This window comes from Phacochoerus africanus, chromosome 9 (assembly GCF_016906955.1).
Source record: "Phacochoerus africanus isolate WHEZ1 chromosome 9, ROS_Pafr_v1, whole genome shotgun sequence".
In the NCBI taxonomy this organism is placed as follows: domain Eukaryota; kingdom Metazoa; phylum Chordata; class Mammalia; order Artiodactyla; family Suidae; genus Phacochoerus; species Phacochoerus africanus.
In genome coordinates, this window is record NC_062552.1 from 113,711,824 (window position 1) to 113,729,480 (window position 17,657).

At 47.7% G+C, this 17,657-nt stretch overlaps 1 protein-coding gene across 11 annotated transcripts in view; it reads right to left on the bottom strand.

Moving 5' to 3' along the window:
* Nucleotides 1–17,657, bottom strand: part of FOXN3 (forkhead box N3) — a 415,529-nt gene that overhangs the window by 26,478 nt on the left and 371,394 nt on the right. For 8 of the 11 annotated variants that reach the window (XM_047796330.1, XM_047796332.1, XM_047796329.1 and 5 more), the window contains one exon: nt 9,795–9,860. The exons of 2 other annotated variants lie outside the window; for them this stretch is intronic. In XM_047796330.1, the coding sequence (XP_047652286.1) occupies nt 9,795–9,860 (66 nt within the window). The remainder of the gene's footprint in view (nt 1–9,794; nt 9,861–17,657) is intronic. One more of the 11 variants, XM_047796336.1, reaches the window with a different exon arrangement.

Below are 17,657 nucleotides of genomic sequence, written 5' to 3' on the forward strand. Positions count from 1 at the left end.
CATAACCTTTTATCTCTAGTCAGACCCGAATCTCTCAAGAACCAGACACCATCTGACAGCAGATGAGCCAACAAAAGCACTTCCTCATGCTTCTCTGGTCACGGTCAGACACACAACGCCTTTCTACGTGTCCTTAATCCAACACAGGAAAAAGCTAGAAGAAGAGCCGAGCTGATTTTATAAGCTGCAAGGAAAGGCCCCTGCTCGGGCGGTTGAGCATGAAGGGGTGTCAGTGGCGGGGCTCTGGCTTCTGCCGCAGAATCGCACAGCCCACTCTGGAGGGCCCGCCTTCCTCCTTCCCCAAAGCCTCTTCCCCCAAGCAGATCTCCCAAGAGCTCTCTCGTCATCCCATGGTCTCCTGAACCACTCATCCCTGGATTAATCCTAAGCCACCATTTCCGCCAGTGACCGTTAGAGACTGTCTACGTTGCGTACAGACTCACGGTGGCCTCACGTGAACCCGAGGATTCACAGAACAAGGAACCACAGGAAATCCCTGATATGCAAACCTTTCCGACCGTCTGAACAGCAGTTTCATTTGGTTCAAGCTAATAACCTGACTTTAGCGCCATCACCTCCACGAGCAGGTGTGCATCCTGAGGGCGGACGCTGATGGAGGGCTTGTACGCCTGGGCTTTAACCTGAGTTCTTCTTGCACGACTTTGTGCAGGCTCACGGAATCTCTTTTTTCCTCTCTGAACAGTGCCCTCTAAGACCGCTTCTGCTGTCAGCATCTGGAAGAGTCCCCAGAGCTCTGGCTATGGTCCCATAACCCCTGGCATCGTCTCACCCAGGGGTATGGAGGATAAATTGTAATGTCTCAAAGACCTTATCCGAAAGGCTCTAGACAAATCATATCTTCAAAATGAAAATCACACTGGATAGTAAGGTTTTTTTTTTTTTTTTTGTCTTTTTGCCTTTTCTAGGGCCGCTCCTGAGGCAGATGGAGCTTCCCAGGCTAGGGGTCCAATCGGAGCTGTAGCCACCGGCCTAAGCCAGAGCCACAGCAACGAGGAATCTGAGCCACATCTGCAACCTACACCACAGCTCACAGCAATGCCGGATCCTTAACCCACTGAGCAAGGCCAGGGATCGAACCTGCAACCTCATGGTTCCTAGTTGGATTCATTAACCACTGAGCCATGACGGGAACTCCAGGATAGTTAAGTTCTTAAAGCCGATATTATTTGTGTAGAGTAAATTCTTTCCCCCAACACACAGTGCTTACTTTCTACTCCTATAATTTTCAGGTCTCCAATAGCATGTTCTCATAAATATTCCAAGCCTTTAGTTTGGTCTGTCATGTATGATGAATGTCCACTCTGGAATACGGGATAAAGTTATAGACGGATTCCTCAGGCATTCTGTAGCTCCTGCATATTTTTTTGCCATGTCTCATCCAGGTTTGGGTACAGCCCTTGTCACTAGGTTTTATAAAAGGTGGGATGGGAGACAAAACTGAAACTCGTGCCGGAAGTTAGTTATCACTAGTGCAGCTGGGGTTCCATAACCTCTGTTTCGTTCCACATTTAATTGTGAGGTTAGACTGAACTAGATCGGGTATTCCTACCCACCCCTGACAATCAGCCTGATTTCAGATATTAGATCATCTGAGGCAGGGGACTCACTGGGTATCTTAAAAGCATGAAACCTGTTATGATGAGATATTGCAGCTAATTATCCTAGTTCTTTTGGTTGATGAGTTCTCTATTAGAAAGACTGTCTAGAATTTCTGCTACCTGATTTAATTATCAGAAGACTTCCTATAAAGCTACAAGGCAGTGTGGAACTGGTGTAAGTGCAGACATAGAGATGGATGGAACAAAACAGAATCCAGAAATAGACTTATGGGTATGTGGGCAACTGCTTTTTGATAAACATATGCAGGCAGCACAATGGTGAAAGGAGAGTCAGAACAATCAGAGATCCCTTTGGAAAAAAAATGAATTTCGGTCCTTACTCCATTCCATGCATGAAAATTAACTAGAAATGGGCCATAGTCCTAAAAGTACAAACTACAAAACTTCTAGAAGAAAATTTAGTGGGAAAAACATCAATAATCCCCAAGGACAGACATATGTAAAAACCAGCAGAACTCTTGAGTTTGTAGACAGATGCTTCAGGTTGCTGAAAAAGATAGATTCTTTGTCTGTTTTGAGGATCATGGGAAAGGGTTTCTCAATTATTCTGCTCTATGGCACTCCCCCAAATGGTCAGATAACCACAGGTTCAGGTTAATCCTGCTAATACTAATTGATTTAATATATCAGTCACTAGGGATCTCATCTAGAGCAGCAAGCAAACACGACTGAGTAGTACCCCCTCAAAATAATTTAAATATTTAAAAATCTACACCAGAGTTATAATACTTGCCAGTAAAAATTATTGTAGTCCCATATACAGATCATTGAACCAAGTACCTGTCTTCGCATTAGATGAAGGCAACACAGGGTCCCCCTATTTAGGTGGGACAAAAAGAGAATTAGAGAGGCCATAAAACTATACTGTGGCAAGTGCTGAGGCAGGGGACCTACAGACATGAAGGATGGAGATACCTAACCCCAAATAAAGGCTATCTGGGAAGACTTCCTGTTGGAGGGATCACTGAGTTGGGATTCAAAGGCACATACCAGGCCTGCAAGTGATAAAAATCACCATATGCACCAGAACTAAAAAGCAATTTTGATAAAGCATATAATCCTACCAGATATGAGATGCACTTGGACCTCATCCCACGGATATTGGGAAAACCACTAAAGGGTTCTGAGCAGGAGAGTGGTTTGCAGAGCACAGTGGCTGAGAGCCAGACCCTGGTGTTAGATGACCTGCATCTGTGTCCCATCTGGGTCATTTGACAAGCTACTTAAGTTAGATGGGGGCAAATGGTTTTTATCTCACAGAGTATTTAGAGATTTAACTGAATTAATAAAGGCAGTGCTATTTAGAAAATGCATGGTAGTTATGAATCTCATCATCACCACCACAATCAGATCAACGTCCCCAGAGCAGTCCTGAGGCGGCCCGGGCTTTCTCCCGTCTGGGTGAGCTGAAAGCCCCGAAGAATGAATGAGACAAAAAAGCCCAGACCGTGTTGGAAGACCCTGGCCATCTTCCTGATGACAGACGTAGCCAGAAGAGCAAGAGCTGCTCTCATGGGGCTTCCGTTCCCCTTGAGCAAAATCATGTCAGGGTCACCCCTGCGGCAAAACCCCCGAAACACCTAAAATCCTGGGACAAAGACTCGGGAGGCCTGGAAACGTGAAGAGGGTGCATGGAAGTCATGCATTCCTCAGCCTCTGATACAGCCGCAGCCTCCCCGGCCCGACAGTGGAGAAAAGCAGCCCCACCTGTCCTTTTGCCCAGAGCCCTCTGCTCAAGCGCCTAGAACCTCTAAGCACCAGGGGTGCACCTGGCATGAAAGGCAACAAAGGAAGCCAGCCCTCACTGAGCACCTGCTGGAGACCCCGTTCTGCTGCTGCTCCTTGTCTCAATTAGGCTTCGGGGAGGATGTCTCCTGCTTGGTTAAGAGAACAAGCTCGGTTTGTCTGTTCCTTTCTAAAGTCGTCTGCATTATTACTGTTCAGAGCTGCTTTTAATCCCTTCAATATTTTCATTACCTCCTTTTGAACTTGGTGTCTGTCAGACTGAGGAGGGCTTTTTGCATTGTTTGCTCCTTCAGGGAAATTATCCTGTTCTTTTAACTGGGAATCGTTCCAGAGGGTCTTCATTTTGCTTGTATGTGAGCATATATGCTGTGAGTTCAGGGAAAACAACTGGGAGTTTGGGGTTAGTAGATGCAAACTAGTACATGCAGAATGGATAAGCAGGAGTTCCTGTCTTGGCTCAGCGGAAATGAACCTGACCAGTGTCCATGAGAATACAGGGCAGGTTCGATCCCTGCCCTCGCTCGGTGGGTTAAGGATCTGGTGTTGCCAAATGGTGTAGGCTGCCGGCTACAGCTCTGATTTGACCCCTAGCCTGGGAACCTCTGTATGCCGAAGGTACGGCCCTAAAAAGATGGGAAAAAAAGGGAGTTCCCGTCGTGGCACAGTGGTTAACGAATCCGACTAGGAACCATGAGGTTGCGGGTTTGGTCCCTGCCCTTGCTCAGTGGGTTAAGGATCCGGCGTTGCCGTGAGCTGTGGTGTAGGTTGCAGACGCGGCTCGGATCCCGCGTTGCTGTGGCTCTGGCGTAGGCCGGTGGCTACAGCTCCGATTCAACCCCTAACCTGGGAACCTCCATATGCCGCGGGAGCGGCCCAAGAAATAGCAACAACAACAAAAAGACAAAAGACAAAAAAAAAAAAAAAAGGATGGATAAGCACTGAGGTCCTGCTGTGTATGTATAGCACAGGGAACTCCACCCAGCCATTTGTAATAGAACATGATAGAAGATAATATGAGAAAAACAAAGGCTATATGTATGACTGGGTCACTCTGCTGGACAGCAGAAATTGACAGAACATGGTAAGCCAATTATTAAAACAAAAAGTACAAGGTTGGGGCCACACATCCGAAGTCTTGCCCCACCACTAACTCTTTGGCTTTGGTCAAGTGCCTGACCCATTCTTCGCCTCCGCTTCCTCACTTACAGGTGTAACATCCCTCAGAGGATTGTTCTGAAGATTAAACAAGACAAGTCACAAGCACTGCTAGCTCAGCGGCTGGCCCAGTCTATAAGCTCATTGCCCCCGTCGTCCCCACGTTCATCTTTCCACCGTCCCATCTCACCTCCCTACATCCTCCTATTAATCATCTCGAAGGCCCAGGCCTCATGGGGTCAGGACACGGGGAAATTCTTTCAGCCTACTGTGCTTGTTCAGTGGCTCTCCCTAACTCTGCACTCACCCATGGAAACCTCTTGCCGGTTAATGAACTGTGTTCACTTCAAAGAGAATCCCCTGGACGGAGAGATCCGGCAGCATGAAAAGGTTTTCCCCGAGCTATTTTCTGAACCTCACAAGACTTCTGGCGTGCAAACCGGGCTCTTCTTCTGAATCTTGGAGCTCGTTCTCAAACAAGCTGCCACCGAACGCTGCCTCTGCCAATCCAGGCATTTCTCAGCCCTCATCACTGGCTGCGTGCCTCACCTGGGAGGAGACAGCGCCTCTCTGCACCCTGGCTGCCAGGAGCCAGCTGTGACACTTCCCTGTGCCCCCTCTCTTCTCCTCTCTGTCTCCAACCCTAAGGGTCAGGAACGTGGCTTCTGAACAATGACTCATAGCCAGGCTACAACTCTCAGGCTATTTCACGATTTCTTTTTGCCTAGGCCACAGCCACAGCAATGCCAGATCCGAGCTGCATCTGTGACCCACGCTGCAGCTTGCGGCAACGCCAGATCTGTAACCCCCTGTGTGAAGCCAGGTACTGAACCCACATCCTCAGGGTTACTAGTCAGGTTCTTAACCCACCGAGCCACAGCGGGAACTCCCATGACATTTTTGAGTCGGGGGTCTGCAGGAATGTGAGTCCTTGACCCCTCAGCCCTTTTCCTACCACCACAGCTACTCCTTCCCTTTTATTTCCTCCGTATTTCCCTCCACGTAGAACAAAACACTTAAACCCCAAGTTCTTTAAACCAGTGACTCCCTCCAGTGTGCTGAAATTATACCTGGGCCCCAGCTGGAGAAGCGATGTCATAAGGAAGTGGACATTCAAAACAAACTTCAGATTTGTGGCTTTCACTAGAAAAGGCACAGGCCTCCAGCATCACCCTTGTGGATTACTTAAATATGTAGCTCTCATAGGAGCGAAGACACATGCCTGAGACTCTTAAATCCTGGGACGAGATGCCAAGGACATCAATACCAGGGCTCTCAGCTCCTGCCAATCACTTATCGAAAGTTATACAGTGACCCTGACACTTCTTATTTTTGTCCAGCAAGAAAGCGTCACTCCCACATGTAAAAAGAGTCAAATCAGGCATCACTGCACATTATGATCTAAATACAACTGTCTCCAGCACCTAAAAAAAAAAAAAAAGTCGATGGCATAAGACAAACTTCCCTCCAGGCTCCGCCACCCCTCAGCTCTTCCCTGGAGGCTTCCCCAGCTTCCCCCCTGATGCTCAGCTTCCTTGATTTTCACAGCTTCTAAAATTAACCTCTGAGCTCCTGCTGCTGCCTTTGGAGAGCAGCCCTGGCTAATGCTACCAGAGGCCATAAGCTGGGCAGCAGGTGGTTCTCATAATCCTTCCCTTTCCTAAAATCGGCCTTTCCACCTGCTTACTTGGAAGGATGCTGCGCGGAGGCAGAGATGGGGAGCCCACTTCCTGGCCGCGCTTCTTCTCCAGTGCCTGGTGCATCTGACACACATCCCAGTTGGGGGGGGGGGGCACGGAACACCACCTCCTCCCCTTCCCCTCCTCCACCACCCGCTGGTCCCATTTTGTTGCTTTGTTTATTATCCAGGATTCCTCTCTGGGAACATTCCAACCGGGGATTATGTAAGCCTTTGAAGATGAGTAATGGTGATCAGGCTTCTCTTGACTTAATAACAATTCCTCCACTGGGGTTAAAGATGACTCACAGGGCTTGTCAAAGGGGAACTGCAAAGCAGGTACTTAAGTAGACGCTAGAAGCTGGAATTAGTCTACACAGCCACTTTATTTTGGGGGGAGGAGGAGGGATTTGCCTAGAAGCATAATCTAAAGTTCAAGAGATGATGAGGCAGCAGTGTCCCGCTCAGATTCTTCTGGACGTAGGGTCCTATAAAGCATGTGAGACATAATGGCATACCTTGCAGAATGTTCCCTAGGTACAAACTGGCAAAGTCCAAAAAAGATGCTCTTACTACTGCTGGTGCTGCTGGGGGAGATGAAATGTAGCCTGAGCTTGGATGAGCTGCATCAGAGCACAGGGTGGAGCCGGGGTATCCACGGGCAGCCCAGCGAGCAGCACTTGCTGCACTGAGCGCCCTTGCGGCTGCCTCCGCCCCCCATATAGGGCTTGGATGACCGGACTTCTCATCTGCGTCTTGACGAGTTTCCTACTCAGCTCAGCTCCGGCCCATGACCAGCGCTGAGGTAGCTCTGCCGATGCTGAGCAAAGGAAGGATGAGAAGGAAAAATCTAAGTGATCTAAGTGGCGGCTGTCTACACATGTCGAGTGGAGCAGCTCTGCAGGGCAATGGTAAAGGAAAAGCCTTTCAAGCCATCCAAGCCAGCCTGGGACCGTCGGGAGCGACAGCGGCGGACAGACCAGGCGGGTGGCCCCCGCGCAAACAGGGGCGGCACACAGCCCGTGAGGTGAAAACAAGGGGCTATAAACAGCAGCACGTGAGAAGGCTCTAGAAACAGAGCCTGGCCTCAGAGCACGCAGGCAGGCTCGGTGCAGACAGGAACCCATGCTCCCCACGTGTGGGCGGCGGCAGGACCCCTGAACCCCCGTGATGAAGGTACACATCCGAACCGGGTCTCGGCACACAACCCCCTCTCCAGGCTGCTTGGGCTCCATCACCCCTCGGGGACGGGGGCGGGGGGGGGGGCGCCTTCGGGAACCTTTCTACTGAGCCATCACCTCTGGCTTTTCGCAGGCCCCGGGCAGAGCCGGAAGGGCAGGGGACGGCGCCTTCATCCCTGCACATCTGTAACGCGTCTCTCCCTTGGCAGGCGAGGGAGGAAAACCTCTGAAAATGACCCCACACATGAACAAGGCGCTTTGAAAACTCAAATCCAGCATTTCAATGTCAATTAAGACTATGGCTACCCTGGAAAAATACTTAGGACAGCCTGTGTTACAGTGAGGGAGAGGGGACTTCACTTAGCCTTGAGAACATTAAACAATTAACTTCTCAACTAGTCAGGATCAGCCTTTTCTTTCTGTGGTTAAGTATCCAGTGATAATGGATGTTTATAGAGTTGCTGAGGATCTGTTTATGTCCAGGCCCTGTGCCTTTCCCCTGCTTAACTCCGTTATCCCAGTTCATCAAAAGTCATTGCCTTCTTTCTTCCTTCCTCTCTTTCTTTTTTTTTTTTTTTTTTTTTTTGCTTTTTAGGGCTGCACCTGTGGGATATGGAGGTTCCCAGGCTAGGGGTCGAATTGGAGCTACAGCTGCCAGCCTACACCACAGCCATGGCCACACAGGATTCCTAACCCAACTGAGCAAAGCCAGGGATTGAACCCGCAACCTCATGGTTCCTAGTCGGATTCATTTCCGCTGCGCCATGACAGGAACTCCCAAAAGTTACTTCTTCAAACCAACGATCACTATGGGCAGCGGCTGGGGTGCCAAGGAAGGTCCCTGACTCTTACCCAGCTCTGATAAAATCAGGACGCCTCCCCCATGATGAATTATGCAAGTTGGTTTCAGAAACCATTTTAGACTGTAACTTGACTACAATCTGGTCCCTCTTCCTGCAAGAGTCATCTGAGAATGGAGGTTTCTTTTTTTTTCCTTTTTCTTTTTTCATTTCCTTGTAATTTCAAGCATCATTTAAAACCCACACTACAGGTTAACCAGTAGTTACAGGATGGCGCCGCTGACACATCTGCCTGGCAGTGGTGTTTCCTTCTCCGAGGTGTGGGCAGCCGTTATTTCAATTGCTGGCAAGCTGAGTTTAGCCAAGAGGAAAGAAAGACTTCAGGTCACGGCTGCCCCAGGGCAGAGGGATGAGACTCTCCTGAGAATGCTTGGGTCTTTTTTTTTTTTTTTTAAAAAAAAAAAAGGAACAGGTAAGAAAAGATGTAGAGAACTTTCCTAAAGCTGCTGGAAGGCTGTGGAGGTGGAAGGCCAGGTCAAACGGCCTGGAACTCTACATCAAAAGATACCTGGTGGGGGAGGTCCTGGGAATAGAGGCTCACCTGTGGGAAACACCCTCATCTCCAGATGTGAGGATCCCCTTTGCCCAGGAGGCCACATGGCCCTGAGAGAGCCTGGGCCCCAAATGGGCTCAGAATGAGGCAGGTGGGCGCCAGCCCCCGTGGGCTGAGCCAGCTGTGCACTCCACAGGGTTCTGGTGGAGTGGAATGTGGGCCAAGAAACGAGCCACAAGGGGGGAGGAGGAGGAGGAGGAGGAGGGGACAGAAGGCCCTCATTTGGGTCATCTGTCATCACTTGGGAAGGAGACCTTTCTGAAAACTTGGTAGCTCCAGAGGTGGGCAAACCATCAGATGGTGGACAGAGGAGAAGTTCAAGTTAGGAAAGGCGTTGTCTCAAGCCTGACATTGCTCGATGGCCAACAGCGGATGAAGAGAGGAGCCCTGTGTCACTCAACCAGCCCCGCCCTTCCATCTGTGACACCCTGGAAAGCGGGTGGGGATGACCTGGTGTGGGGGGGCACCATGATGGTTCCATTTCAAGGCTGTTCCAAGCTCCTGGACACTCGTCTCACCAGATTTTCCTCTTCTCTCTCTAAAACGGTAGTCTGTTTATTAATGAGGTCCCCAAGGGAGAGGACTGTCTAAAAATGGGCACTGCTGAGTTCCCTAACTGTTATCCTGGCCCCCTGGTAGCCTCTTCTCGCAGAAACTACTAACTTACAGACACAATTCCTGCAGGAGAAAGGGTCTCTCCTCTGGGACTCATCATAGGGTCCACTTCTCTTTCCCCAAGTCTTAAGCCTTGAAATTTTGTTAGAACTTGGTCATCTTGGAAACACACCTGTGCATCCATTCATACATATGCATGGCCGGATCTTTACACGCACATGTATGTCATCACGTACTGAGATGGTTTAAAGTGATTCACTAAGGGAAGTTCTGCTGGAACATTATTAGTTCTTCCTATAGCCTGGGATATAAGAAGGTTAGGTTCAACAAACTATGGTGCTGTAGGCTAGAGAAATATCTACTCACAACCTGCTTGTATCTCAGGGGGAGTATTCAAAAGCATCATGGCACTGGCAGCATCAATGTCAGGATCTGGAAAAATCAACCAATAAATAACATTATTTACAACGGGGCTGGTGTGTGTGTGTGTGTTTTTCCCCCTGCAAGTTACAGCTGATGAATGCAACAGAGAAAAAAAAAAAAAAATCCAGGGACTAGAGAAGCGATCCTAAAGGTCACTTTCTTCCCAGTTGGATGTGCAAGGAAGAAAGTTATTTTAGGATGAGATTTCAGGGGCCTGTTAGCAAGCTTTTCAGACAAAGCACGGGTTTCTGCTCATTTCACTAATTTCATGATTTGCACAGTGTGTTCCTGATAAGTTGCTGATCTTTGCATTCGCAGGGCTTTTTCTCCTGGGGTGGAGGAGTTGGAGAGTGGGGTGACAATAGAAAGTTCAGCCACAGGAATCTTTAATGAACTGGGGAAGCTCACAGCATCAAGAAGAGAAAGCACGAAATACACCTGCATCTAGTGAGATACAAACAAGAGCCTTGGTCATTTCCATTTGTCAGCAGAAAGTAAACTGTATTTTATGAGGTTGTCACAGCAGTGGTGGAGGCAGAGAAAGCCTTAAAAGCACTTAAAATATAAAGAAAAAAAAATGAAAGTTCTGATTGTTGAAGGTACATGTTTGCTATTATTGCTTTTAATATGGGACTGAGCTGAAACAAAAATAATACTCATCACTTCATTGCTATCAGTCTTAATAGGTTTCTGAATCCTTTCTGATCCACCAGTTGACAGATGGCAGGTTATATACAGAGAGAAAAATATTATCCTTTTATAACGAAATTCATTTTCCTCTGAGAAACAGCAGCGCTGCTGCTATGGAAATGAAAGTCACCATGGCAACAGTAAACAACCCCCAAGAATGGTCACTGAATAGGCTGAAAAGAACATCTGCCCCAGCACAGCGTCCCAGCTGCCCTGGGGCGAAATTCGCTAATAGTGGAGTGATGCCGCGTGACAGGAGCTGCCCGTGCCTGGACCAAATAAAGAAAGTCGACACCAGAATGCCTGCCCTTGCCGATTACTACCTCTGTGTCCGCTAAGCCCGATGACTAATGATTGGGGGGGGGGGCTCGCACTTGTCAGTTTCTGTACAAATTACACACCAAAAAATTCAATTTACTACTAACGGCTCCATGGCACTCTCTTTTGGATTTTATGTAGAAAATGACTTTTTTACTGTTTAAAAAAAGCACATTTTTCTTATTTTATATGTACAGTTTAATTCCAGGGGAGTAACATGATGCAATATAAAGCCCCACAGACAATAATACGGATGACGCGGGTCCCAGAAGACAATGCCTCAAAAAAGAAAAAAACAAAAAAGTAAAGGAACTTGATTCTGCAGGCCTTCTTCTATTTTGCCTGTAGGAGGGCTGTGACTTATACTCTATAATGGAGTGAAAGATTATTTTAATAAGTACATTTTGTGAACAACAGGTAAATGAACTTATTTGACAATTCCTGGGGTGGAATTCTTAAAAGTCATCTATTCCCACTGATCTTAAAATATATATATATAAATTAAATATATATAAATACAAGTTGAATAACAACCAAAAAACTTAAAAGTTCCACTCAGTGCTCCAGGGGCTGCCACTGCCCCTGCCCTCTCATCTCCCCATCAAATTGAAAGTGAGCAATGTCAGGGTATTGCCGGTACCCTACAAGCTGAGGGGAGCAAGCAGCTCCCTGGAAGTGCCTTGAGGGGAGTGAGGCAGGCCTTCCTCTCCTGCTCCCTCTTTTGGGAAAGGGACGTTCCTTTCTCAGGACTGAGAAAACCCGCCTGTTTCTCCGCGCCAAAGGTTCTTTGCTATCTTCGAGAACACAAGTGCTGCAGGCGACCCAGGGGTGGCCTGGCGAGATGCTCCCCGCCTCCCCAGGCCACTCTCACCTGGAGTTTTCCTGAGTGACCACGAGGTTTGATGAGGGCAGGACAAGAGGAAATACAGATGAGAGGTCTGAAGTCTTTTTCTATTTGGTTTGGTAGAAAATTGAAGAAAGGAGTTCCATATTCTTCAAAAACACATTTGACCCCAGGAGGAAGGTGTAAGGGGCCGCGGATTGAAAGGGTAATGAAAAAGATGAAAAGGAAGAGACATGAGATGATTAACGTCACGTGGATTTCGCAGAACCTAAGTGGGGCAGCCTCAAGGGCAACAAGGGGAGTGTCTCAGACCCCTCCCCATCCCCACCCCAGCCAGGCCAAAGAAGCATGTAAGGCAAGTAAAGACAGGATGCTCCCGGACAAGCCCCTACTCCTTCCTTCCAACCAGGTCTTCCAGGCCCCAGGCCTCCATGGATAAAAGTTCTGTTGTGGTCTCGGCACTCCTGCTGGTCACCAGGCATTTGGGGTGGACGTAACGCCCAGTGTTCTCATTACCTCATTCAGCACCAACTCCTAATCTCCACCCACCACTCTGAATGGGTCAGGTCCTGGGGGACATAATTCTGAATACACAGCCCTAACAGCAGAATGGAATGAAGGCCGAGGCACGGGATGCCAGCCTCATGACATCTTGGCAGGTGAAGTGGCAAACACGAGAATTGCAAATGGTAAGAGAGAATGTGATCATGTATCTGTGCAGGTGTGTGCAGGCTGGCACGAAGGTGCCAGCTCTTCCCGGGGAGGGGTGGGGGGGAGACAGTGAGTGTCATCCTTGGTGGGGAGTGTGATGAGTCTGACAAATTTTATACCAGTGCTAACACTACCACAGCCAAGAAAAGAAGCACAGCTAAGATACAGATTCCCATTACCCTGAAGGTTCCTTTTGCCCTTGCTCTGGGCAGCTACTGGTTTACGTTCTGTTATTCATCCGTGATGTGTCAGTTGCTCTCAAATATGGATACACGTTTATCTAACCATCTGTAGATGGACATTTGGGTTGATTCCAGTTTGGGATTTCTTTTTTTTTATTTTGCCCGTGCCCATGGCATGTGGAGGTTCCTGGGCCAGGGATCAAACCCACGCCACAGCTGTAACCAGCGTCATAGCTGTGACAATGCCAGATCCTTAACCCACGGAGCCACAAGGGAACTCCAGTTTGGGATCTTACCAAAAAAGCTGCTGTGAACTTTTGTACCAGTCTTTTGAGAACACGTTTTCATTCCCTGGGGTAACTGCTGGTAAGGGTATGTTTAACTTTATAGGGGACTGATAAACTCTTTCCTGAAAAGGTGGTACCATGTAGGCGTTCTAGTAGCTCTGCCATCTGGACAATACTTGAAATTGTCAATTTTCTAAAACTGCAGCCATTCTAGATGTGTAATGGTATTTCCGTACCGTTCTAATTTGTATTTCCCTGCTGGCAAATGAAGTTCAACATCCTCTCATGTGCTCAACAGCCATTTGTGTATCTTCTTTTGTGGATAGCCTGTTCAAGTGTTCAAGTGTGCGTCCGCTTTGTAATTGAATGGTTAAAACGTCTTAAACATTCTAGGTAGAAGTCCTTTGCAAGATGTATTTTTCTCAGTCCATGGCTTGTCCACTCAGTTTCTTAATGGTATCTTAAGGAGAAGTCTGAAATTTTTGTCAAGTCGAATGCATCAACGTCTTTTATAGCTCAATGCTTTTTGGGTCCCAACTAAGACGTCTCTGCCCACCCCAAAGTTGCCAGAACTGTCTCCTGAGTGACATCATTTTTTGGCCTCATTTGTCAGTCTATCAACTAAAACATTATCTGGGTTCAATGCTCAGATACAGGTAAATGGAAATGGACGTAATCAACCAGACCCCTCTCTTGATCCAGTAAGCTGCTGAAGCACCCACTCCCAGAACTGCAACATCCATACCAGAAGGGCCCGCTTTGGCTCCGGGTGTCATGGGGACCCAATGTGCTGCCTGAGACAAGCCTTGGTCAGCCTGTTTCTATGTCAAAAGCCTCTTGGACCCTCTGCTACCCATCGGATGTGTCTTTGTGCCCGTCACACCCTGATATCCTCTGTGTTTCAATCTTTAGAGCCAACAATTTCCCATCTCTCTTCTCTAAAGAGAGATGTGACAGTATTATTAAAATTGTCTATACACACACAGGCATTTATGTATTCATCAAAATACCCACACACACATACCAATGCTCATGCACACGTTATCTATTCTCTAAAAATTGGTTTATATGGAACATACTTTTCTGAAAATAACTGCCCCCTCCCCATTTTCCCCTTAATGACAGATCTTGGCACATTGTCGTATGCGTGTACATTAGCTGAAGGTTTTTTTGTGGTGACTTTTTCATGCATAAAAACACACCACAGTGTTAGTGCCGACATTCCTTCTCCTTTTGACTGCAGACCACCTTAGAAGGCAGGAACAAGGCATCTGTAACTGGAGACCTGTGCCCAACACCTTGCTTCTTCCTACAAATCCTGAGCCCCAGAAGACACCGCCTAATGCGGCAATGCCCTGCCTCTCTCCTGGCCCCGCCTCGTCTCTCCCTCCTCTGCCCACGCGTGGCTCTGACTTCTCAACCTCTCTCTGGGGCTCATCCCCAGAGGCCACCTTGGTAACGGGTTTGGTTCCAGGAGCACACTCTGGGTCTCCCGAAAAGACTTGACTTCCTGTGCTTGGAAGTGACCTGGCGGCGGTCTGTGTCTTTAGGTAGTGGAGGGACTTTCTGATGGAAGCACATCTTTTTGGCAGGAGGCTTTTGACCAAGGACACCTGTTCTGAAGCTATCTGGCTGCAGATGTTTTAGGGCACCGGGCAGTTGTTTTGGAGTTGGGGAGATGCTTCTGCTTGCGAGGCATGGCTGACTCTGATGGATTAAAGGTCCAGGACTAGATCTGGGGGAGGAGGAGCAGTGAGTTGGCTGCCCAGGATTTTCCCCTGGGCTTAAAGGAGAGGATTTCCCCCTGAAAAGGTTCAACCCAGGTTACCAGGAAAAGCAAAGAGGGAGTCATTTTGGCCAGGAATTCCTTTTAGGTGAGAAGATCCATTTAGCAGAAGCATCCTTTACGTTGTATTTCTGGGGAATGAGGGGGAGGCAGAAGGCTACAGGATTCGAGCAGCAAAAGCCTCTTTATTTTCAGAGGGGGTGGGGAGTGCTCCTCAACAGCAGTGAACTTGGTGTCCTAATGCCGGAGGCCGAATCATTTACCTCCAGGTTAATTCAGTATAACACCAAGAATGCCATCACGATGCTTAATAAAATTATGGCCATCCCTAAAACTGAGCCAATCTCAAATCCCATATTAAAAAAAAAAAAAAAAAACTCCTTTCTTGGGCTTCAAGAATAAATGCTACTTCTCCTCTGGACCGGTTCCCAATGGCCCATTTCAATTTTCATCTTTAATACAGCTGTCTCATCACACTGCCTCTTCTCTGCAGTACGAGACCGAAAAGCAGCCACACATCTTAAAGATGTTTTCAAATCCTCTTCTCCTGAAGGTATATACACAATTCTATCAAGCTACAGTGAAATAATAGGTAACAACGTTTGCAGAACCAATGGTTCAGCTGTTTGGATTTTTTTTTTCCCCAACTCTGCTTCATTTTACCAAAATGTAGAGATGGTTTCTTTTGGGGGCCGGGGGGAGGCTTTGTGTGTGTGTGAGTATGATGGGAAAATCACTCAGCAAGGCGTTCTTTGAGTCCCTGCACTGCCCCTGATTAACATGTGACTTTGATTTTGCTGGGTCTGAGTTCATTCCTTTTAAAGCGGTGATGGGTGGCTGCAGACATGGGAGGGGCCAAATTGGTTTCAAATCTCATTCCAAGGAATTCCTGGCTCCACCCATAATATCCCCTGACCTCGTCCTCTCTTTCTGGCTTGTGGCTGCCACAACTATGGGCTCCAAGAGGCATCTACCAAATGAAGCCCCTGCTCCGATGCCTTTGGAGGCAAGGCTGGAAGACTATCTATCTTATTGTCCCTCCAGTGTGGCGGGCTGTCATTCTGGGCAACTGTGGGTCCACTTCAGCCTGGTTGGGTATGTTGTGGGTTCCTGATGTGGCTTCTGTCTATATACACGCTCCTTCCTCTGGGATCTGGGGTCGTAGGGAGGTGACTGCAGAGGCCATCCATTTTAACAAACCAAGAATACAAACGATGGTTGGAAACCCTGGGTTCAAGCCTCAACTGCTGTAGAAAGGCTGTAAAAAAATGTGAGTAGCATCCTTAGCATCTCTGAACTGACCAACCTAAAACAACGATAATGAAACATCTCCCATATGTAAAGCCTGAGAACAACCAGTAGTCCTAACTCTCTTGGAAATCATTTAAGTTTCCATAGGGCTAGTGTGTTATTTCTCCTGCTCCCTTTCAGGCCCAAAATGTTTTACAGGATGATAAAAGGTCTTCATATAACTGAATAAAAGAGGCTTGAGAAGCATTAAAAAAACACCAAACAGGAGTTCTCCTTGTGGCTCAGAGGAAATGAACTCAATTAGTATCCATGAGGATGTGGGTTCGACCCCTGGCCTCACTCAGTGGGTTAAGGATCTGGCATTGCCGTGAGCTGTGGTGTAGGTTGCAGACAAGGCTCAGATCTAGTGTGGCTGGCAGTTGCAGCTCTGATTGGATCCCTAGCCTGGGAACATCCATATGCCACAGGTGTAGCCCTAAAAGCAACAAACAAACAACAACAACAACAAAAACCCAAAACTGAACAACGTATGAGACACACTTGGACTTACTGGACATATGAACACAGGTGACACTCAATCGGACACACACACTGAGCTATTCACGTTCTCGCTCACATTCTTTGTAAGAAAGCGAGCCCATCTACACGGGCTCCTCCTTGCTGCTTTTTTCACTGCTGTATCCCCAGCACCTAGAACAGTGCCTGGAGCACAGCGGGTGCTAGAAAAATCGTTGTCAAACATTCGAGGGCAGGGCTCATCCAATCCAACTGTCTGATGCTGATGATCCCAGGGCACAAGCCTCTGGATGCAGAGTGGAATTCCCTGGAAACTCCAGAAAACCCGATGTCAATCCCACCCCAGATGACACTGAGTTTTGCAGAAACTCTTCAGGGGATTCTGGTGTGCAGGAAAGGAACAGCCCCTCCTTTAGGAGCAGTCAAAAACGGGTAAGTGAACGCATCCAAAGTAGCCCACTGGGGATGGCAAGTGCTCCCTAGACATCCCTTCTCATCCACAATGTCGCTAGATCGCTTTGCTTTGAAATGTGTTTATCTGTGTTTTTGTAACACTGCATGATGGTGACACACTGGAAAGGATGTAGTCATTCCTGGAAAGTGGAGACAAAAAAAAAAAAAATACCTGGATAACTTTTAGGGCTAAAGGAGCAAGAAACAGATGAAAAAAAGCAAGACAAAAAAAAAAGAAGCAAAAACTTCAATAAGGTATCTATTTGCTGGGGAATTCTGAGCAGATCTTCGTGACTTCACTGTGTGCATTCCTTACACCCCCTAAGTCAGTGGTTCTCAGTTGGGTGTGATTCTGCACCCCTTTCCTCCAAGGATGCACAGCAATGTCTGGGGACAGGTGGGTGGGGGAGGGTGCTAACGGCGTGGAGTGGGAACACCTAGCCCACAGATGCGACCCGGCCTTGTACGGTGTACACAACAGCCCCTCCCCCAACAAAGAATTACCCAGTTCAAAATGTGAATCGCGCTGATGTTGAGAAACTCTGTGTTAAACTTCCATGTAACCTGTGCTATGGTCAGGAAATACAGTTCTAAACTATTGTATATGGAATGGATAAACAACAAGGTCCCACTGAATAGCACGGGAACTATTGTCAATATCCTTTGACAAACCAGAATGGAAAAGAATATAAAAAAGACTCTTACACACATAACTGAATCACCTGCTGTATACCAGAAATAACCAGAACATGATAAATCAACTATACT